General features: G+C 38.8%; 1 protein-coding gene across 5 annotated transcripts in view; it reads right to left on the bottom strand.

The window, feature by feature from the left end:
* Window positions 1-15,773, bottom strand: part of HMGCLL1 (3-hydroxy-3-methylglutaryl-CoA lyase like 1) — a 94,833-nt gene extending 79,060 nt beyond the window's left edge. For 4 of the 5 annotated variants that reach the window (XM_085543847.1, XM_085543846.1, XM_085543848.1 and 1 more), the window contains exon 1: window positions 15,217-15,406. In XM_085543847.1, the coding sequence (XP_085399973.1) occupies window positions 15,217-15,321 (105 nt within the window). In that variant the 5' untranslated portion in view covers window positions 15,322-15,406. Of the gene's footprint in view, window positions 1-15,216; window positions 15,407-15,530 lie in introns of those variants that run through there. The other variant, XM_015859229.3, reaches the window with a different exon arrangement.
* Between the last annotated feature and the right edge of the window lie 6,849 nt (window positions 15,774-22,622).

The following is a 22,622-nucleotide window of genomic DNA, read 5'->3' as shown; positions in this document are numbered from 1 at the left end:
TCTTCACCTTCATTTCACTTGTTCTATGTTCACAGGACTCAGTAACCAAGCAGTTAGGACCTTCATCCAAGAAGCTGAAGATACATACATGACAACGGAATCAGAAAATGAGACTCCCTGCTTTCTTGCTTGGTCTTTTGATCACAGCATCACACTTGCAGAATATCTGGATGCCGCTTAAAACACAGCTGAAGAATTGAGCACAGGCCACTCAGTCATTCTGTGCCAGGGTCTATGTCATTTGCATTCACTAGGCAAACATTAAATCCACAAAACAGACCAAAGTCTTTAAGAGTTTACATGGAGTTTAAACACTATCTGGATGGCATTAGACCTTAATCGGGACTTTGTGAACTCAGGGATGGAGTCCCCTTAACTCTAAAACAGGTATTTTAAATGTGTACCATCCCCTTGGGTAAATGGGAAGGGTTTTCAGAACCAGCAAACAAAAAGACATAAGAGACCTTTGATACCTTTAAGTACGGCATTAAATGAACTATTTCTGTAATAAACAAATAAATGAGAAATAGTTTTTATAGTTTAAGAGAAACCAAAAAAAGATGAACCCTACAGACATAAACAAGTATTTATGATACACTAAACATGTAAGGTAAATCAGTCTTGTTTCAGAAAAAAAATAATGCTTAATTGTATTATATGAACTACTTTCATGTAATGAAGTATAAAAAAAAGTAGCTATGGCAGATACTTAGAGGTGACTGTTTATTGAATTATATACTGGCTCTGTTAAAGAGTAATGACTACCAAAGCATGATGTTTGAAATATCAAGAAGGAAATAGATGACATAAAAGACTAAGAGCCTGGAAAATTTGTTTTTTCCATGTATCAAGCCTTGCCAAGGGAGAACAAAAAGCATATAAAACCACAAAAAACTGCCTCCCTCAAAACAGAACCCAGCCAAAGAGTCTTTAAAAAAAAAAAAAAAGAGGAAAAAAAAAAGAGAGAGAGAATTAGAAGAAGGAAAGCTATACCATTCAGCTTGAGACACTGGATGCCAAATTTCTGTAAGGAAATATTTTCCCTGAGTTATAAATAGCTGGAAATTCAAGTTTATTATAGAAGATCCTAGTAATCCTTAATTAAAGCAGTGCAATTTAATGTAACCATAAATGTAATCAAATTAAAGAAACATGCTTTTTTAAGCTCTGTCACTGTTTCAAAACTTCTAATGAAGGCACCAAGGTTTATTCAGACTTCTCACTTTCATTCCATGCAGCTCATCTACATGGGGATTAACAGCACTGGCAAATATTACCCAGAGATGATCAAAAGTAACTAAAGAGACCCAAAACCAAGGGAGAATAAACTGAAGGTTTGGTTTTTTCAATCTAACTGAGTTGAAGCCTCTGCTTTCCTTTTCCACAAGGTGGTGTTCTGCCACAGAGGACAACAGAGCAAAAGCAGGACCATCTGATAGCAAATTTGCTCGAGAGAATGGTTTTAAAGACGAATCAGCAGGGATGTGGCATTACGACCTTGTATGCACACGTGCAGCAACATGGATAAATGCCCAAAAACTGAGTAAAGGCTCTGAGATTACAAAAAAAAAAAAACCCAAACAATTGCTGGAAGGAGAACAAAGAAAACAGTGGTCAATTTTCTGAATGCACAGACATCTCTAAACTTTACAAGACATAGAAGAAATAAACAGGAAAAAAATAAAATATTACTACAAAACTATGATTGAAGTGCTATTGCAGAGACTTGTTTATACAGCACACACCATGAGAAGATGTACATAAAAGATATTAATTCCCAATTTAACCAGGGAAAAAGGTGCGGAGATTCACCTGGAGATATGAAGAATATATACCGATATTCAGAAAATGGAGGGACACAACTGGTGAATATTCCCCTCATGAGGCCCCCCCTGGAGTATTGTGTCCAGGTCTGGGGCCCCCAGTACAAAAAAGACCAGGAGCTGTTGGAGAGGGTCCAGAGGAGGGCCACATAGAAGATCAGAGGGCTAGAGCACCTCCCCTGCAAAGACAGGCTGAAGGAGCTGGGCTTGTTCAGTCTGGAGGAAAGAAAGCTGTGGGGTGACCTAATTACAGCCTTTCAGTACCTGAAGGGAGACTATAAACAGGAGGGAAGTTACCTCTTTGAAAGGGTATATAGCAGCAGGAAAAGGGGAAATGGGTTTAAGTTGAAGGAGGAAAGATTTGGGTTGGATGTCAGGGGGAAGTTCTTTACTATGAGAGTGGTGAGGCACTGGAACAGGCTGCCCAGAGAGGTTGTGGATGCCCCATCCCTGGAGGTGTTCAAAGCCAGATTTGATGGGGCCTTGGGCAGCCTGGTCTAATATTAAATGTGGAGGGTGGTGGCCCTGCCTGTGTCGGGGTCATTGGAGCTTCATGATCCTTCAGGTCCCTTCCAACCGAAACCATCCTATAATTCTATGAAAAAGATAAACTGAGCCATCCATCCTAGAATGTCTACTGCATGCCGCTGACATGACTGCTGTATGGCCACTAGCCAGGAGCACATATCAAAATAATTCATCAGCCCTTGAGAATTTTTCCACAAGTAAATTGTTCATTTCATACTATTACACACTCATAACTTGAACAGAAATACCACAGTCAAATACTTTGCAAATGCTTTAGATGGCAGGACTAAGATTCAAAATTCCATTTCCACACAGGAGAAACAAACAGAACCACAGAATGTTTGAGGTGGAAGGAATCTCTGGATGTCATCTGGTCCAGCATCCCCTATTGAAACACAAAGCATTTCAATAAAGCAATACATAACACTTAGGATTATCATTATTGTATGTAATCCTGATTAATTAAATACTGTCTGATTAATGATCATACTTAATACTGACTGATTAATTAAAATAATTGTTGTATGTTTGTCTTTTAGAAATTCTATTTGGTTCATTTCTCATGGGATGCTCCCATCCATTGCCATCCTTGTGGCCCTTTGCTGGACCCAATCCAGTATGTCCACGTGACTTCTAAGGGGAAGTAAACATACAGCTACTACTTTAGTCCATCTCTTCAAATTTAATTCAAATGTGCCTATAACTTTTATTAGAGGGTTTGTGAGAGCTCATGATAGAGTAGTGATTTAGATATATCAGGAAGTTACCTGAATAGAGGATTCATTATTGCAAATACATCTAACATTTCCACCATCATTTCCTTTAATTGTAAAACCCAAATGTAATCTGCTATCACACCTATTAAATTGTTGCAAGGCTGTTTACAACTAAATACAAGTCATTCAAAAACAAAATAAATGTGATTTTAAACACAAGGGGAATTCAGCCAAACTATAAATGCTTCTGCTGCCAGAGTGGACAGTTCTTTGGTATAATTAGGTTAAACACCTACAAGGAGAGGCTAAGAAAGCTGCGGCTGTTTAGTCTGGGGAAAAGGAGGCTGAGGGGAGACCTTATCACCCTCTTCCAGTACCTGAAAGGTTCTTACAGTGAGAGTGGGGCAGGTCTCTTCTCACTAGTGACAAGTGACAGGACGAGGGGAAATGGCCTCAAGTTGAGCCAGGGCAAGTTTAGGTTGGATATAAGGAAGAACTTCTTTACAGAAAGGGTAGTAGGGTACTGTAATACGCTCCCCAGGGAGGTGGTTGCATTGCTTCCACATCCAGTGGAGGCTGCAGTTATCTGATGCTATGAGAGTCATACCAAAGGATAAGTCCTGATAGAACATGGGCTCTAAATACAAGCAGAGGCCTCTGGCATGAAAAACACACCAAACTTCCAACTAATAGGAAAAGAGCTCTGTCTGATACATAAATACAAATCTACTCAAAAGAAAGTGTATGCAGCCATGTTAGGCCACATTCTGCTAAACAAATCACCGGAATACTAATAAGCATGTATGCTTGTTTCCCTTGGTATCTCCTAGATCTTAGCAAAATGCAGCAAGAGATTTCATATAACAACAGATTAAATAAAGCAACCCCTTTCTGGATGAAAGAACACCTGTTTTGGGCCAAACACAGAAAAGCATCTTTTCCAAACAATTTTACAGAGTCCATAAATCAATATAATTTCTGCTTGCAGGAGTCAAACACAGGGAATAAGAGAAGTCTTCACCTCAGACCTTTTTCCTTTACAGCAGACTGAAGAGGTGATCTCTCGCATCTTTTGCGCGCAACACCTGCTGGATATTGTTTTCCATGATGCAGTTTACACTTGGCTTGCAGCGGATGTCCGTAGCTGATTGGAGATGCAAATAAAACCTGCAGCTGCCTCCATCAAATAGTTTGCCTGTATAACCAATTCCAGTGAACTCAGCTTGAACTACAAATACACACAGACTAAAACCTTGACTCCTTTCTTCTTGTTTAACTGAAAAAGCAGTCACACATTCAAATACTGTTTAGGAACGTCTACTTCTACATTTCTTTTAAAAGCCTAAGCACTAATATTTCATTAATACATTTTTAGTACAGAAAAGAAGTTCTTTCATATTATATTCTTCAAACTACACGAAAGATTATACCAACATTCTTTATTAGATTATTTCTCATTTTCCCTCTTTCATGAGTTCAAAAGTAATACAAACAGGCTTAAAGTCTCCTCATCACTGTTTTATCATATCGTGCATTTGAATTGCTTTCTGAAACTACTCCTGTTACTTAAACAAATTGCATCGGCTATCATACTGATCTCACAGTATCCCGTACTTATTAATAACATCTCATTTTCCTCATAAACTGGATTTTCTTCTCAATCTCTTCATTATTTGATGCAAGCACAGAATGTAAAAGTATTATTTCTTCCAGGTTTGAAGGACTATATGGAAATACTACATCAGGCATGTGCAGTTTTGTTGTTTTGTTTTTTTTTTCCCCAATGGCAATATATAAAACAATGAGTTGCTAGACTATATTATTTGGCATCAGTTCTAATGCAGTCCTCTGCTTCATAACTGTTCATATATTGTTTCTAACCCCCAAACAGTGCAAAGCCAGGTACAGTGAAATAACAGAATACAGTTTAACTGGTGGTTATGTCTCAGGTACACAGTAACAGCTGTGCTAGATAGAAAATTAAGAACAGTAATTAAGAGAGCAAAACCTAGTAAGACCACCTAATCATACAACCACAGAATGGACTGAGTTGAAACGGACCTTTAAGACCATCTAGTCCCAATCCCCCTGCTATAGGCAGGGACATCTCCCACTAGAACAGGTTGCTTAAAGCCCTACACAGCCCCACAGAGTGGGCATCCCCAACCTTACTGAGTAACCTCTTTCAGCATTCCAACCTGTCCAGGCAGATGCAGGCTATTCAAACTGCTGTTCTGACAGCCTTGAGGATTTGAAACGTCAGGAACTGCAGACTGAATGTCCAGCAATAGTAGCAGCTAGTTCTAACAGCAACTGCAAATCACAACCTATTCCCTGCCAGGATGCTCTGAAATGAGCAGAACTATCACAAGATACTCAGAAGAATAAAACCAAGCCCATAGGCTATTCCAAGCCTGCAAAAACAAAGATATTCCTCTTCATTCGTGTATGTATATGACATAAAGTAACATGACAGAACCAAAATGTTAAACAGAGTATGTCAACTAACAGACTCCTGGATGAGTCTGAACTCTGAATTATCAGGGACAACTTGAATTGCCATTTTCTAAAAGAAAAAAGATTTGCTATTTTCTACAAATGGAGTACATGTGTTATCAGAGAAGTTTGCATACAAGTGTCAATCACAGCTATCAATAGTTCATGCAACCTAAAAGCAGACAGATGTTCTGTAGTCACAGATGATTGTGTAATGTTTGCAAAATAATGATGAAGGGAATGTATTACTAGAATCAGGCAGTAGCAGAGGCACAGATGACCACAGTTAGACTTATGTTACAGAGGAAACATTAATAACTAACAGTACTACAGGCCTATTGTTAGTAAGATCCCAGCACTTCTGGTCACTTAGCAAAAACTAAAAATGTATTTTCAGGACACAGTGTATATGTTACCATTTTCTGTTTTCCTAAATGCTCCCCTTGGCTAACAAGCAGCATTTCTCCATTAACCAAGTTGATTTGCAGCCAACTCACTTTCATCCATTTCCCTATCTTGGTCAAAGTCTGGAAAAGCAATTATACTCTGCCATCTGTGTTGGATGAAAAGGATACAGAGAACTGTGATCAACAGCATACTGATGACACTGGAGCCAAAACCTCCCACACTTTCCTTTACTATTATTTATGGTAATAGTATTATGGTGTGTATGGTGTTCTACGGGCAAGACTGAAGACAGAATTCTAGAACGTAGAAAGAGTGGTGTTTTTCCATGCACTGAAAAAGCAGAGGCATGATCATCATTACAAGACCAACATGTGAAAGCAATTTGCCCTTTATAATACTTCAAGCTATCAATGGCAAAAAAAAATGAATACACTGACAAGGCAGTCCATTCACCCTATCAGATATGCTCTTTGAATACCTCATTGTCAATAAAAGTGAGTTATGTTTAGATCCTTGAGAATTCAAGTAAAAAGCTGGAAGCAAATAAACTATCCTCAATTATTAGTGTCATCAAAATCACCTTCTGCGTCCAAAACCAATACCTAATCAAGGAAATTTTTAGCTCAACTACAGCTGGCCTACTGCTGCTTTTTCCACAGCTCTCCCCAAAAGACACTGATAAAAATGACAGTAATTTAATGATTATTTATTTAGCCATAGTTGGCAACTTGTACTCCAGGAGAATCTGAGATCTATGAAGCTCCTTAGAAGGGTAACATCTGTAAAGTGTTACCATAATAATTTCCCAATAGCAGGAAGGAAATTATTGTATCTTGAACACTACAACATTCTCAGTGTTATAAGAATGTTCCACTTTTCACAACAGAATCAGTAAATTGTGATTATATTTAAAGAATATCAATTTCTGACCATTTAAGTGGTAACAAGTAAAGATACTGAAATTTCTCCTTATTTAAAATTCAGAAAAAGACAGGTATGCTGTTTACTTTTAAATAAATACACTATTTATCATTTTACTTCAAAACAAATAGAATAATATGCCACTGTAAAGATATGTATACTTGAGGCTTCTGACAAACTGGTTAAGTTTCCAGTGTATAGTATGTATTATGAACAGACACCAATGTATGAAATTTTAACATATCTAATCATGCAAACATGAAAATAGCGAAGTGGAAAAGGCAGAAGAATATGAGTGGTACTGGAGAAAATATGAGAAAAACAGAATGGAATCATACCACTTCAGACTACTTTGGAAAAATAAAGGTTGTCATGGCAAAAGTCATCATGAGATCTCCTGGTGTTTTATTGCTTCCACTTCTTGACCTAGCAAAGACTTTTTTTCAGCCTTAATATTCTAGAAACTAAGATATACAACATATGAAAAGAAGAACGCACTGCTGTAGGATTGATAATAAGACCAGTGGATCAGTGTTAACTAAGTGTAAAATATGTAATCCAGCAATACCACTAAGCCCAAGATGTCCACACATGACCTTACTGATAAAACTGAATTGGAACTTAAGATATGTGAACAAGAATGTATCAACACTACATTGTTGTCTACAGGTTTGCTCAGTAAAGTCCATTTACACCTTCACATATACAGTCTTAAGACAAAATGTAGGACATAGGGACCTGTGGCCTTTTGGGGGCATGGAGTACAAGATATCATAGAGCATCTTAGATGACATTTCTCAGCACCATCAGCAATGGCCAAAAGCATACAGAACAATTCAACTGAGTAATATGGGCACAATTCTGATGGTTAATTGCAAGTACCTTTTGAGATGCATCCTACTTGACTGCCAGCTACCATTACACAGATCTCCCATAAATCCTGTTTGGTACTGGCCAACATTCTGAGATGTCTCAGTTACCTTGGACCTTTTCAAACAGTACCAGTCAACTACACTTTAGCAACTTCATCAAGTCTAAAGATGAAAAGATGACAGGGAGATAAGACAATTCTCAGTGACCAGCACATTCCTCTCCATACAGCCTACACCCAGCTTGGTTCGTAGCTAAACTAATCCATTTCCATACCATTCAGGCAAAGTGACAAATAGTAGGTCCAAGCAGCTTCCCTATCCTTTCTCTTCTCTTTCCCAATATATTCTTAATATAAGCTGTTTTGCCATTTATGAAGCCAACACATAGTTCAAGTCAAATTACGTTTCCAAGCTTTTAAAAATTCAGCTGTGATCAGCTATAGATTCAGTTAAATCTTTTTCCTAATCCCAGTGTTCCACATGATATACCTTCATCACTTAGCTTGCTCCCCCATTTCTCACATACTAACACCTATATTTAATCTCATCTTAACTACTTGCATTAAAAGTAAACCCTAAAGCCACATATAGTTCCTTTCCAGATGCTGCTGTTCAATTATTTCCCAGTGGATTTCACCTAACATTCCACCAATGTCCTCTGGCGCTTCAGTCCACATCTCATGCATTCAAAGCCTTTAAACTTTTTCTTTTTTTCCAAGAAACTCATAAACTAACACCTTTATTCTCATACAAAACAGCTAACATCTGTGTTCAAAAAAAAAAAATAACCAGCCAAACAAAGAAGAAATATCTGTCCAGTACAGCTTTTTACCAACACACTGTTAGCAGTTTCTGCGTGTAATAAATCTATTATTTTTTTTTAAAGCTGCTGAGAAGAACTCTTAAATACATATAATCCAACTAATATATTCAAACGGAATATAAAAATTGGAGTATGTTTCATTCATTTATATCAAGCCAAATAATAAATCTCTGTTTAACAAAGGAATAATCTAAGAACAGCATGAGGTACCACAACACTGAGATAGGGAGGAAGTATAATGTACTCCCTATCCCCCGCAGCTTCTGTTTCACAATCAGATTTAACCTCAAACAATGGTCAAGATCTTCACTGCCAATCATTACATCTATCTGAGTCAAAGTCTGGAAAGTTGATTACTTTCAACTCAATACCTTAAGAAACCTTAAAACTAACCCTGTAAGGTTTTTCTGTTTTCTGACTCCTTTGGAGCAAGATATTGATTAAAGTGCCGGAAAGTCAGAAAAATACAATCCATATCTGATTCATAATCTCCTGAACAAACTGTTTATTCATTAAATCCTTCTCCCTACCAATACATTGCAAAACTGAAAAGAAACCTTTTATCTTCACTCCACTACTCAGCTTTAAAGTTTGTGCACAATTTTGACATTTCTGTCCCATGAGGTCTATGCCTGTGTAAACCACTAATACAGCAGCAATAAAATATTTCCCTTTTGCTGAAAAGCTAAAATGCTGAATTAGCTTTACTGGTATTTAGCACAGTTGGAAAGCCTGATTTTGATCACGGAGTTACAGGTCTCATATTACATGTTCTTATCTCAGACATTCCAAATCAGCCAATAAAGCAAGTTTTCTGAGAGCTTCAATATCCTGCTGAGTTCTTCCACGTGACAGAAAATGGATGGGTTAAATAGTCAAAGGGAACCTTTCCCTATAAATTTGTGTCTGGCAGCTTGTCTTTCACATTCTTAAAATTAACATCTTTCTGTTCCATTATTTTCTGAACATCAGTTAATTGATGAGCCTTACTTCTTACAAGAAGTTGGGTGAATGGTCCTTGATGGCACTATGAGTGCGCCAAGGTCCATGTGTGCATGATGATGTGCCCTGGCACACACTTCAGCACACATTCCCCAGCAAGTTCACAATAGTAAGCACCATCTTTAACGCACATTTTCCTCTTCATACTTCATGTATCTTTTAAAATATACATTTGGGGGGAAAAGAAGAATGTTAAGGAAAATAGGCCGTCTTTGTTAAATGAATGAGGGAGCCGAACAATTCAAGAGAGTTCAACACAGCCTGAAGTATTAAATAACTACTTTGCTGGAGTCCCCCCCAGTTTCCTTTAACATAACTCCTTCCACATTTGACACATCAAAGGATTTCAGTAACCTTCAATTCCTAAAATTTCATGGAATCATCGCCTTGGTTAAATACCACAAATATTTATGCTGTGAAAGAGGGTGACAAGAACTCATTTCAGCTTTATCTCTGGACTGTACCTACACTGCACCCCACATGATATTCACAAGGAAACAAATTCTAATACACCTCTTACACCTCTTCATATGCAAGTGAATCTTTCATAACAGGTTCTGCAAGAACAAGAGGTACCTTCTTCCTCCAAAACAATTACAAGTTTTAAAAAAAAAAAGGATTAAAATTGAGAGTAAATAAATGTAACTTCATTCTAAGTACCCAACATTCTGCCTTTAAGCCCAAGGAAGAATAAACAAATTGTTGATCCAAGCAACCACAGAAACTACTGTTATTACAATTAGTATCCTCATCAAACATTTTCAGGATTCAAAATTTGACTCATTACGAACAGTAAATATTTTGCTTTATGAAAACTTCTATGCCTGACTTACTGCTAGTTTGATGAGGCAGGTTGTGAGATTTCCTTCCTCAAAGTACAGTAACTCTGTAGCTGGAAGATCCACAAATTGTAAATTGAGCCACTATTAAGATTAAAACCAGAGCTAATGATAAAAGCTCCATTTATTTCTGCAGAAATTAAACATGAATCTAGCTCATCTTAGACAAGCCACTTATCTTTACCCCCAGCAAAAGCAAATAGGAAATGAATTAAGAAGAATGGTCTCGAGACATATGAATTGTCAGAATGATGATTTGACACATGGGGTGTCTGAAATTAATCTCCCTCCTTGAGCTGGCAAGAGAGGAAATGAACATCCCTGCCCGTATGCAGTCTTTGAAGGAGGTGGAGGTGGGACAAGTCAAAAACAAGATCTCACCAAAAAACAGATGTTGGATCTGAGCAGAAATTTCCTGTGTATTTTTTTAATTCCCAAATTTGCAGAGCAAGATCTGTAAAATCCTTTACAGCATCTCCAGCTGCATTACAAAGTTCTAAACCTACATAACAATCCCAATATAGCATAGATCTGTATCAGCTAAAAAGTTTCTGTTATCTTTCCATCATTCACAATCCAATAGCATTAAAAAGAAAAAAAAAGTCAGTGATTTCACATGTGTCAAACCTACACTTTATTATCCAACCTTGATCTTCTAATATTCTGTTTGGCACCTTTAGAAAACTGACTGCTTGGCCTTTTCAGACTTTCCACTCTTCAGCGCTTTATGCAGCAATGTTCTCGAGCTGTTATATAACAGCATGAAGAATATCTGGCTGAAAAAATTGAGATGAGTCTATTGAACTGGTCTTCTAAAGGGAAAATTCCACTTGACTTAAAGGAAATTTTTGGAAAGAGTTTGACAGTGAACTCTCTCTACTGCTGTTAAACTCAGTGGGAGTGTATTTTGCGTTTCATTTTGTACCTTCAGCGTTAGCACATGTTAAATGCCATTTACCATCCCCAAAGTCATCAAGAAATGATACAACATGCTGATATCAACAGTTAACAATTTAAATTATTCTTCATTTCAAGTAATCCTTCCCACTTTATTCTTCTGATTGCATTTATTGGTTGAATAACATCGTACGCTTTCTGTCTTATCAAGTAAATAAGCAATACTTGGAAATGTGTGGAAATCTGTAACAAACCAGAGAAGTCTAATTCTTGGGATGCGTTCTGTACTGACACAGCATGTAGAGGAATACACAGGGCTCGAAATTAGGAATTTCAAAGTCTCTTAGGAATGAGTTATTTAAACTACATGAAAGACAACGTTACTTCTCAATACTTCTGAAGTTCTGGGTAAAGCACAGAGAGAAAGAGAGGGGGGAAAAAAAAAAAAAGGATGCCAGATCCTTGCCCCTTGAAATGAATGTACTTGCTCTGTACTGAGTACTGAGTTCATTAAGCATCTTTCAGTAATATCATCCTTCTAAAACTCAGGAAACCAGAATTCCACAATATAAAGTTTACGACGTTCAGATTTTCTTTCCTCCCATACTAGACTAAGTATGCAACTTTCAGCACAGCAAAACAAACTGAATGTAAATTATGATGTACTTATTGTACACTGTAATTGCCATAATATATTTGCAATACCAGAAATCCTGTATAATTCTTAAAATAAATATGTTAAATAAAAAAATAAAATAAAATTACCGAGTAATGTAAGAAGAGTCTGCAATGCACTTTCATTGCTGGAACATATAATTACACAGAGATAAAAAGAACACTAAGTGCAGTATGTCCCAAATCAATCACTCTGAGGAGTAGCTAAAAGATTCATATATAACAGACATGCCTTCTCTTCCCAGGCAGCATAATATCAGACATCTCCATTTTTATGCTGTAATTTCAATCAAGATTCAGTTGTTGAACACAAGAGGTGGTAAAGACAAAAAGAGATAAACTTGTCAGTTTTCATCACATTATTCTTGAATTACTTTAAAAATAAATCTGAGAGGTTTCTAGCGTACCATTAAAAAATGACAGCACACTGCAATATTTAAACTACTAAATTAAAACTGCAAAAGTAACACAACTACAGAATTATAGACCACAGTAGTTGGAAGGGACCTCTGGAGATCATGGAGCACAACCCCACCTGCCAAGGCAGGTTCCCTACAGTAGGTTACACAGCAAAGCATCCAGGCTGGTCCTGAACATCTCCAGAGGAGACTCCAGAGCCTCTATGGGCAGCCTGTTCCAGTGCTCTGTTGCTCTCAGAGAAAAAGAAGCCCTTTCTCATGCTCAGATGGAACTTCAGGGTTCTATTTCGTGCCCTCCACCCTCTGTACTGCCACTGGGCACCACCAAAAAGAGCCTGGCCTCATTCACTTGGCTCTCACACATGAGATATTCACAAGATCCCTGTTCAGTCTTTTCCATGCTGGTAACATCCAGGGCTCTCAGTCTTCTTCATAAGGGAAGTACAGCAGGCCCCTAATCATCTTCATAGCCCTCTGCCGGAGTGCATTTTAGGTCTAGGTCATTAAACATAATTAGGCATATAAGATATAAATCACTGTGACCTAGGCACTGAAACAGATGTTAACTGTCTAAATTAAAGGACCTGAGCTTTGGTTTGTTTTTATACAAATTTATACATGTTTTGAATTCATCTGTAGTTCTATAACTAACATTAATGTATACCATGATTGCAGTGATAACATATCAATCAGTTAATAACTCAGCATACTGCATCCAACACAGGACCCTAAATCTGTGCCAGAAATTAGACAAGATTACATTGTACAAATAAGCATTTTTTAGATTTGTGGCTCCTACAGTCACAGCCTCATCCAGCAGAGTGAGAGTCCAGAGCATTATTTTTTAATCATTTTAGTTCTGCATGTAATAGATACAAGCAGCTCTCAACAAAGCAGATAAATAATAATATAACACACCTTTCAGTGCATCTAGCCAGTGGCTCATAACAATACAACTTGTCCAAGAGAAAGATGCTTATTACCTATTTATGTTGAGCTACAACCTTCCTGCAGTTGAGTTTTCTGATTGAAAGCAGAAGATGAATATTCACACCGAAATAGACATTTGGACTCACCAAACTCATATTGTCCAATGTACTCTAAGTCATGTGACACAATCAAAAAACTGAATTTGGAACAGCCTGTATTTTAAGAATCACTTAAATGTTTATTCCCACAGTCCTTATTAACCAAGCTTCAAACTCTCTTAGGAAGCTATTCACTCTTGCTCCTATGGACACTGCATCATCTAACTCGATTCCTAAACCTAATTGATATAGGTCTGTCATTTTGATTCAAAAGCTACTACAAACCACCAGCACTTGATTCTTAGCTCTTAAACTTCTACTCCATATTTAATCTGAGTATATATGTCTGTATGTGTGTAGCAACACTCTCTTATTTTAAGCTCTTCTCTCTCTGCCCAGGGATCCCCCAGGTCCCAACAACAGCTATCTAACAAACTAAAAACATCTCATTTTCTACAGCCATCAATTGAGCTACTGTGGTTTCTCTATCATATAAAGTAGAACATATCTTTTCTTGAACATAGTAGTTACAAGAATGCACTCAAGCATAAGGAAAACTTATAGATGTTGTTTGAGCATCCATGTGAGAAAAATGAATATTTGAACATCCATGAAAGGTGGAAAAAAAATTACTAAAATCATCCAACAAAACAACAGGGAGGTAATGCAGAAGAAAATGTTTGAATATTCCTATTGACCAGCATGTTGGTGGGCTCCATGACAAGTCCATGCCTGGTAAGAGCACAGCAATCTACAGGAGGGTATGACAGTTCCATTGGTGCCAGCAGCAGCACCAGGAGCAGGCTCAGTATCCGCATGGCTTGGAACTGTGGGCAGCACCATGGGCAGCTCTACGAGAGGCCCAGAACAAGAGATTGTGAAAAGTGAACTCAGGTAAGCAAAGATGATACTGTGCCTTGCCAAGATTTTTGTCACCCCACAATTTTTAAACTATCTCACTTTTCACACTGTGAACTATAATGGAAGGGTCGAAGTGTGAGATGCACAAGTGGAACTCTTTTTTAACAGTGCTTCATCCCTGATCCCAGATCGACTCAGAAGAAGCCTACCTGCATAGTTTAAAACTTGCCATGTTCACAGAATCACTGAAGTTGCAAGTGACCTATAAGATCATTTGGTCTGTTAACTAATCCCCACCATGCCCACTAACCGTGTCCCTCAGAGCCACACCTATAGCACCTCCCAGGGCAGCCTGTTTCAGCACCTGACCACTCTTTGAGAAAAAAAAACAACAATCCTAATTTCTGATACAGGCTATTTCTGATACAGGCCAGACTGCCATGGCCTTCTTGGTCACCTGGGCACACTGCTGGCTCATACTCAGTTGGCAGTCAACCAACACACCACATCTTTTTCCTCTGTGCACCTTTCCAGCCACTCTGTCCCAAGCCTGTAGCACTGTCTGGGGTTGCTGTGATCACTGTACAGGACTCAGCACTTGGTCCTGCTGGTGCTCATACAGTCGGCTTCATCTCATCGATCCAGCCTATCCAGAGCCCTTTGTAGGGCCTTCGTACCCTCAAGCACATGAGAAATACTGCAGTACTGACCAATAGAAGGATAAGGACAGTCGGATACCAGACGCAGACAGCACAGCGGTGCCGCAGGTGACTGCGGGACGATGCGGTGCCCCCCGCCCGGCGGGGCATGGCGGTAGCCGCGCCCCGTTCTCCCCCTGGCGGCGGCGGCGGCGCCTCCCAGGGCCGGCCCCAGCCCACCCCTCCACCCCCCGCGGCGCGGGGCGGTACCTGCCCGGGGTGCGGAGGCGCGGTCGGCTCCCCGATCCACAGCTGCTCCTTGAGGAGGTGCTGGTAGCTGAGGCAGTGCTTCAGCGCCGACGGCACCGTCCCCATGGCGGGGTGGCGGGCGGCCAGCCGCAAGGTCAGCGCAGCTTCCCGGCCCCGCTCCCGCTACAACCACTGGCTGCAGCCCGGTCCCGGCAGCGCCTGCGATTGGCGGAAGGCGAGAGCCCGCCGTGCCGGCACCCCCGCCGCCTACAGTTTGATGCGGCAACCGCGCCTCAGCGCAACCGGCGGTGGCTGCCGCTGCCCCCGCTCCTCACCTGCCCCTCCGCGCCGTCCCGAGCGCTGCTCACACCGGGCGCTGCCTGCCCGCGTCGGGCGGTGCCTTGTCCGGCTCCACAGCTGCCTGCCATTGCGGGAAAGCGTGGAGGGAGCTCTGAGGGGACGCGGGGACAACAGCTGTACCGGGCGGGAGGCACGAACGTGGGACAGCCAACCGCTCTGCCGCAGGGCGACGGCAAGCACACACATCCTGGGGGTATGGAGCCCGGCCTGTGCTCTGCTCTGGGCAAGGAGAAAGGACTGACAGCGAGCCGGCCTGGCTGGGGACCCTGGGGCTGTGCCGATGATTCCAGATAAAACCTTTCCTGGTTGGCAGTTCAGGTGGCAGCAGGTCTTCGACAAAAGTCTTCCTGTGCTTGTCAGCACGTCTGCTATGCAGTTGCGCCGTGGAAACTTAGAGCAAGCAGCACATTGTTCACATTTAACAGCTCTCTCAAAAGCAGCAGGTTGTGTTTTGTCATCTCCCTTCAGTGCTCAGTGTCAGCCAATTTTCCAGGCTCCTCTCAAGTGAAATACCTTATGCTTTCTGGATAATTCCTTTTCTGGGGTATCAGCAAGTTAATAATTTCACTCACCTTTCCCTCGTTTTCTAAAGGAGATTAGCAAGTTTACAGCCAAGTCCCTGCTTCAGCTCTCTGCTGATAGGCATGAGAGTCTCAAGGCAATCAACTTGTATTTTGGGCTTGTTCTTCTGTCTATTGAAACCCTGTAAAACAGCGCTAGGATGTGTTTGCAGGGCTGGGAAATGTTTGTTTTCTGAGGATCGTGACAGAAATAAAATATTTAAAATACAGTTTTACGGTATGTTATAAAATGCCACTCTTGGGCATCTCTGCAGTTTCAAGCCTGCCCACGGGAAAGTGCAGAGGCGATTCTCTGCTGGCTGAAATCTGAAGCAATTCATATCCTTTCTCTTTTCTACCAGATAAGTATTTGCCTTGAAAATTCTTACATGTTCTCAGCTCAAGATTCCACAAATTACCCACTACATGCTGACTCTGAATCCTGCTGCCTGTAAAACCGAGGATAAAATGCGCAAAGGCAATATACACAATAAACAAGCCATATTCTTATGTGTCCCCGTGACAGGCTGTTGATTTCAGATGTGGTGTATGTGAAGAGAACAATACTGCATTGATGTAAATATTTTCTTGTTTTGTACTGTGTTTTCTCAGCAAATTAGAAATGGGCTGAAAAAAAACCAATTATGTGGGAAAGGTAGAGTCTGCCTGTGTATACAGTGTACCTCTCCTGCCTACTTGACCTGGACTCTTCTCCAGTTACTCCAGCACTGGAGTCAAACCTTTAATCATTTATATATGTATATATATATGCCTGAAATTAGTTTCATGACAAGACTCGGTATAAGCCTTTTTCTGTGTAACTGTTATCATAACCAGAAAAACATCGTGCCAGATTTGAATGTTGTATTTCTGGGGCTCAGAGCTTCACAGTCCCCTTCCACACTAAGGCCTCTGTCAACATTTTGTAGCACAAATCGGCTTTAAGACTCAGAGTGCCATTAACTAAGGTGAAAAGGAGCATTTTTAACTGAAATCCCAGTAGTGCTGAGCAGAGAAGGAAAACATAATGATGATACTTGAAAATATAATCCCAAATAAACAGGTTTTCATAGTTTGTTGGTTTTGTTTTGTTTTGTTTTTCTTTTGCATATGTAAACAGCTGCCATAAAATCAAGAGACATGTTTGTATGAGCACAATATTCATCTGAAACTGGCTGGTTCTTAAGATAATCATGATTTATCTACTGGAAAAGCACTGTGCTAAAAGCTTTAGAGTTATACCAAATCACATGCATGGGAGTCATGTGGAACAATACAAAGTAGAAGCAGCTCTGAGTGCACTATATGCAGACCTAATCATGCTGATGCTGTCATTTAGTTGCAGGGGTTAAAAAACTTACTTAACTTCACCCTACAGTATGAGTTAACTTGAAGGTTGTCATGGTACCATGTGCTGCTTAACCTTAATCTAGCCTCAGTGGTAGTACCAGCATATTTACTGATGGAAGGAACGGAGACTTTTGGCAGATCTTTCTGCTGCAGGCCTCTTGTGGTCTGGACCTTTACATGCCCTGTGCTGTTCTTTATTTTGTTTTTTTTGTTGTTCAAAAATGGCATTTTGGAGGAATGTCTGTTTACAAGAACACATGGAAGGACTCAGATGTGTTTAGTGGTATATCAGAATAGTGAACAGAAATTGCACATGGCTGGCTTTTGGCTCTCCATCTGTCTCATAAAACTATTTATCATTTTGATACTCCTCTGAATCTATCATTGTCGTTGGCTTGCTGTATTCTGGTCAAAGGTTTTAAAACGTTTATTAAAAGGAATGCTTTTCACTGCAATAAATAATCTCATAGAAATCCTGCCACCAAGTGTACCAGATGGTAAGAACCAGCACATTTGGGTAAAATGCAGAGAAACTTCAGCTATTACCATGAGAGATATTTCTGTACTGCTTATTGTTTCCATGCAATTACACAGGTAGTTGGCAGTCAGATCATTAGAAGTGGAAACACCAAACTGCTGGATTTCCTGCAGTGCGACACAAACCCTTGGCCAAGAGAAGCACGGTAAAAATAAGTCGATCATTTACAAGCATCTAAAATAAAATAAGAAAGTTGTTTAAAGAGAGATTTGATGACAGTGAGAAGGACAGAATCAGAAGCAAGGGAGCTATTCATACTGCTGATAATCATTAAGTGCCAAACTGGCAAGCAGCCAAGGTGCCTACTAGGCAGGGATCAAAGACACATATGGTGAGTCTCAAACAACAAATAAGCCATAGAATTCTGGCAAGCACTGCAGGAATAATATGCTCCAGCCTTGTCAGAGAAGATGGGGGCTAAAGAAAAAACAACTGCGCTACCAATAGTGGATGATACCTTAGGGAAAGCAAAGCTTTCATCATTTCAGTTTTATTGGAGAAAAATGCAGATAACTTCTCACATATGGTAGGTCTGGTTGATCTAAATTGATGGGAAGTGTAACACAATGTTAAAAAAGATTCTTTACAGTTGTGGCAGTAAATCAGTGTTCCATTAGCAACGGCATCATTCAGAGACAGCATTCTTCAGAGAGGTAGTAATAGATTTACTTTGCCAAAGAAAGACTGCACCCCAGGTGATAGACACCTGGCATCTGAAACAGACATAATCAGGAAGAAAGTCCAAGTTGCATCTTGCCAGATGTTGGATCCTGTTCTTGTCTATTCTTTCCCTAATTCAATCAGATAGCAGTGTTTTAGCCAACTAGAACAAACAAAGAAAATAATAATAATAATAATTCTAGCGCTACTAAGCAGTATTAAGTTAAAGATAAGGAAATTCTATGAGCTTAGAGCTTGTTCCTTAATCATGAAAGCTATTCACTGATGCACAGACTCTTAAAAGAAAGGAATGTGCCATCAGCTATGCTGTATATATAAAGGAAACTGCCTTTTTCACTGTTGAGAATGGTACTCTGAACCTCTCAAGGGCCCTCCGAAGTGCCAGCACTACACAGCTAAATGTAATCATTGTGAGGCTTATCACAGTCAAATACTAATTGAAGCAGAAAGGGTTTATTTATGGGTTACATTTTCCATTTTCCATAAATAGTGAACAAATTGTCTGTTGCCTGACTCCATCTTTTCCAAGTTCTTCATCTTAGGGATCCTACCTACTACTCAGCTTTATCAGGAGAAACTAAGAGCTGATGCCTGAATGGATTTTAAAACTGCTACTATGATATTTAAGAAAACATTTCAGAGCACGTATTTTGCCTACCATTACTCATACTGTTCCCATCTCTGTTTTGCACATAAATGCAGCTGGTATCTCCCTCTCCAGCCAGTCTTTTCTGCCAGTAATTACAGATGTTATTTCTTATATGGAGTATGAGGTGGAATAGGCAGAAACCTCCAATTTCCTTCCTCCCTTTATGTTATTGAGAGTCAGCAGAACAGTACAGATTGTCAGTGGGGCCAGTTTTCTTGCTTTTCCAGTAAGCACCCCCTTTACATCACTCACTGCACAGAAACTCTAAATCATCCTTAAGAAGTGTTTACTGAATAAGGAAATGCTGGGATGACTTTTATGCTAGATTCATTTATTCCCAAGTGCTTAGCATTTATTGGAATTAAAGCAAAACACCACAAATTAATCACCTGGCAAGTGAATTCTACAGTGATTTTTGAGAATAGAGTTTTCCAGAGAGGAAAGAAACAACAACAACAAAAAGACATGGACCTTGTCTGTGTTCTCATAGGGATCAATTCTTCTAACTTACTTTAAACATTTATTTTAAGACACATTTACCACATTCTACTGTATTCATATGTACCTAACATCAAGAACCAGAAGTAACTACTCAGATATAAATAGCTGCATTGCCTAAATATGCTTAAATAAGACCCAGTCCAGCTAACTAGATTAAGTCAATTGTATTGTCATTCCATTCAGCTCAAGTCGAGTTTCAAGTACTTGATTTCTACTTGCTTTGTGCAGACAAGGAAAGTCTCAGACCAGTATTACTTGCAAACCTGCTGCTGGCTTCAGAGAAAGAATCACCGCAGAATCTGAAAGTGGACTGAAATTGCAGCAGGATGACATGTACAGCATTATCTATGTTAAGTTGTCTGATCTTGGTCAAAAATGGATCGAGTCATTTTTTTGTGTATAACCATTTTAATTTAAATGATAATAACTAGAAATGTCATGTACAATTTTATCATTTTATTTTCTGTCATCTTGCTGTTAGGGAAAGATGAAAAAGAAACGTAATCTGAAAATAGGAATATATAATCTCATTGTACCTTGCATGACATATGGTGCCAAACTTGATCTTCTAAAGGTTATACAGTAATAGCTTCGAGGCAGGTAGATAAAAGAGACAAATAGCCAGTGTGTCCCTGCTACAGACTGTCAGAACTGAATGTGGTTTCTACATTAAGGGTAGGGAAGAAGAGATGGAGTAGGACTGGAGCATTTCTGGGAAGCCCAGATAGGAACTGAGTACGTAGGCAGTGAAATAACAAAATAGAGATTGATGAGTTGCTAACTTGGTTGTTGGTGGTTTTATTACAAATCCTAGGATCCAATACTAAAATCTAATATGCAAGAACTTCATACTTTTCTAGGAAGTGACAGTGGATACAGCTCTGACAATTATCTAATTTGGCACAAATATAGGTAGGCAATAAAATTCAGAAGTTAGATTTCATTATTTTTGGTTTTATTCTTGTAATTACTAAGCTGATGTACAATGGAAAATAATTTGTGACTATACCAAGAATGACTATGTTTGAATTAATTTTTTTTAGGTGTTGGCTATATAACTATGTCCTTGTCATTAAACTGTCCCAGAGGAACATCAGTGTTTAAATACCAGTATGGTAACCTGTCTGTCAATATAATTTTTCTATCTATTCTCTGTCACCAGCAGTACTCAACATGGGACAAAAAATAAATGCAGGAAGTCTTCTAGTCCAGTATAAACATGCATCTTAATTTGCCAACCAAAAACTGAAAAAGGCAAAGGTATTACTTAACAAACATTATCCTCCTAATGCAGATACAATAACCAGAGTTCAGTGCAGTGGCTGCGTAAAACTGAAATCATTGATTCCAAGAAGATTCATGTAGTATCCCCTCAAATAACTGAGATAACTGAGTTCTAAATGGCAATTCCTTAAAAATGCAATGAAGGATGGCAGCTAAGTGGGTCAATGAAATCGGTTTTCTGAACTATAAGATCCAAAGCACGGTTATATTTGCATGCTTCATTAAAAATATATTGCAAAATCAGAGTACAGAGAGTTATTTTATGAATTTTTATTTTTTTCTGATTTAGTCAGAACTGTAAGAATATGTAAGAACTCAAACTCAAGGTATTAGGTGTTGGAGATAAGCTGTGTTGTCACTAAGAATACAGGGTTATTCCGGTTATGCCTGGAGGGCATTTTTCTTTAGAGTGCTTAAAATACATGATGTTGCATTAAAAATACAGCAACTACCATCTACCAAATACATTTGTACATGTGTATACAGGGATTTGTTTCAATATTATTTAATATTTTAATTTTTTTTTTCAACCTTCTCCTAGTTCTGAATTTACTAAGGTTCCAAAACGTTTGTAAACTCTATAAAATTTCCAATCATTCTTTGAAGATTTGTATTGCATTCTTAAATTATTGATATGTACTCTGTCCTATTAACTCCTCTTTTAAACTGCTTTCTCTCCAACTAAAATAACAATGATGGAAAAGACAGAAATAATGCATCTTGTGCAATTTTCTGTTCCTTACAGCAAAATACCATGCTTGCCAAGGTAGTCTCTTCGTGTTTAATATGGCATATTTCAATTTACTTTATATCATTTTTACTAAACAATGTATAATTAAAATGGATATTCAATTGAATGCAGTTGTTAAACTATCAACATAGCACAAACCTTTTGGACATAATACTACTAAATAATGAAAAATAAATTGAAATAGTGTGTAATGGGGATGAAAAACAAGTATCATATGCACCATAAGACAAAGTAATCTGAGATCCTCAAGTGTGTGTGTCATTTATTTACTCCATTTCTGTTTGCATTTAACTTCAGAGTCAGACTGCAGTTTTCAGCTGTGTTCTGTGATCTGAAATCCTCTTTGGTAGTATGCGTAAGTTAGGACAAAAGGTTGTATTTTTTGGCTTCAATAGCAAAGACTGAATCAAGCAAATGAATGCTGTAACTCTAGAGGAAGGGATCACATAGGAAGTACTGGAATGATATTTACGTTCAGAGATTCCCTTTGCAGTGTAATAGTAGCAAAAGCAAGTTAAAATAAAACACTTGTAAAAATTGTAGGTTATATTTACTTTTTCACTTCATCATAACATAAGACAAGATCACCCAAATATTCATGTGCTCTACTTCATAATACTGTTGCTATAATAAGCACTTTCTCAAGTCCAAAGCATATGAAATGAAAACATAACTAAGGTTCATCTGAAGAAAAAACTAATAATAGTAAAAAATAATCAACCTTCAAATGGAAATACTGATGCCATGTTGTAA

The sequence above is a fragment of the Coturnix japonica genome, chromosome 3 (assembly GCF_054131305.1).
Source record: "Coturnix japonica strain WE chromosome 3, WE-NBRP24, whole genome shotgun sequence".
In the NCBI taxonomy this organism is placed as follows: Eukaryota; Metazoa; Chordata; class Aves; order Galliformes; family Phasianidae; genus Coturnix; species Coturnix japonica.
This window is presented reverse-complemented; position numbering and strand designations above follow the sequence as displayed.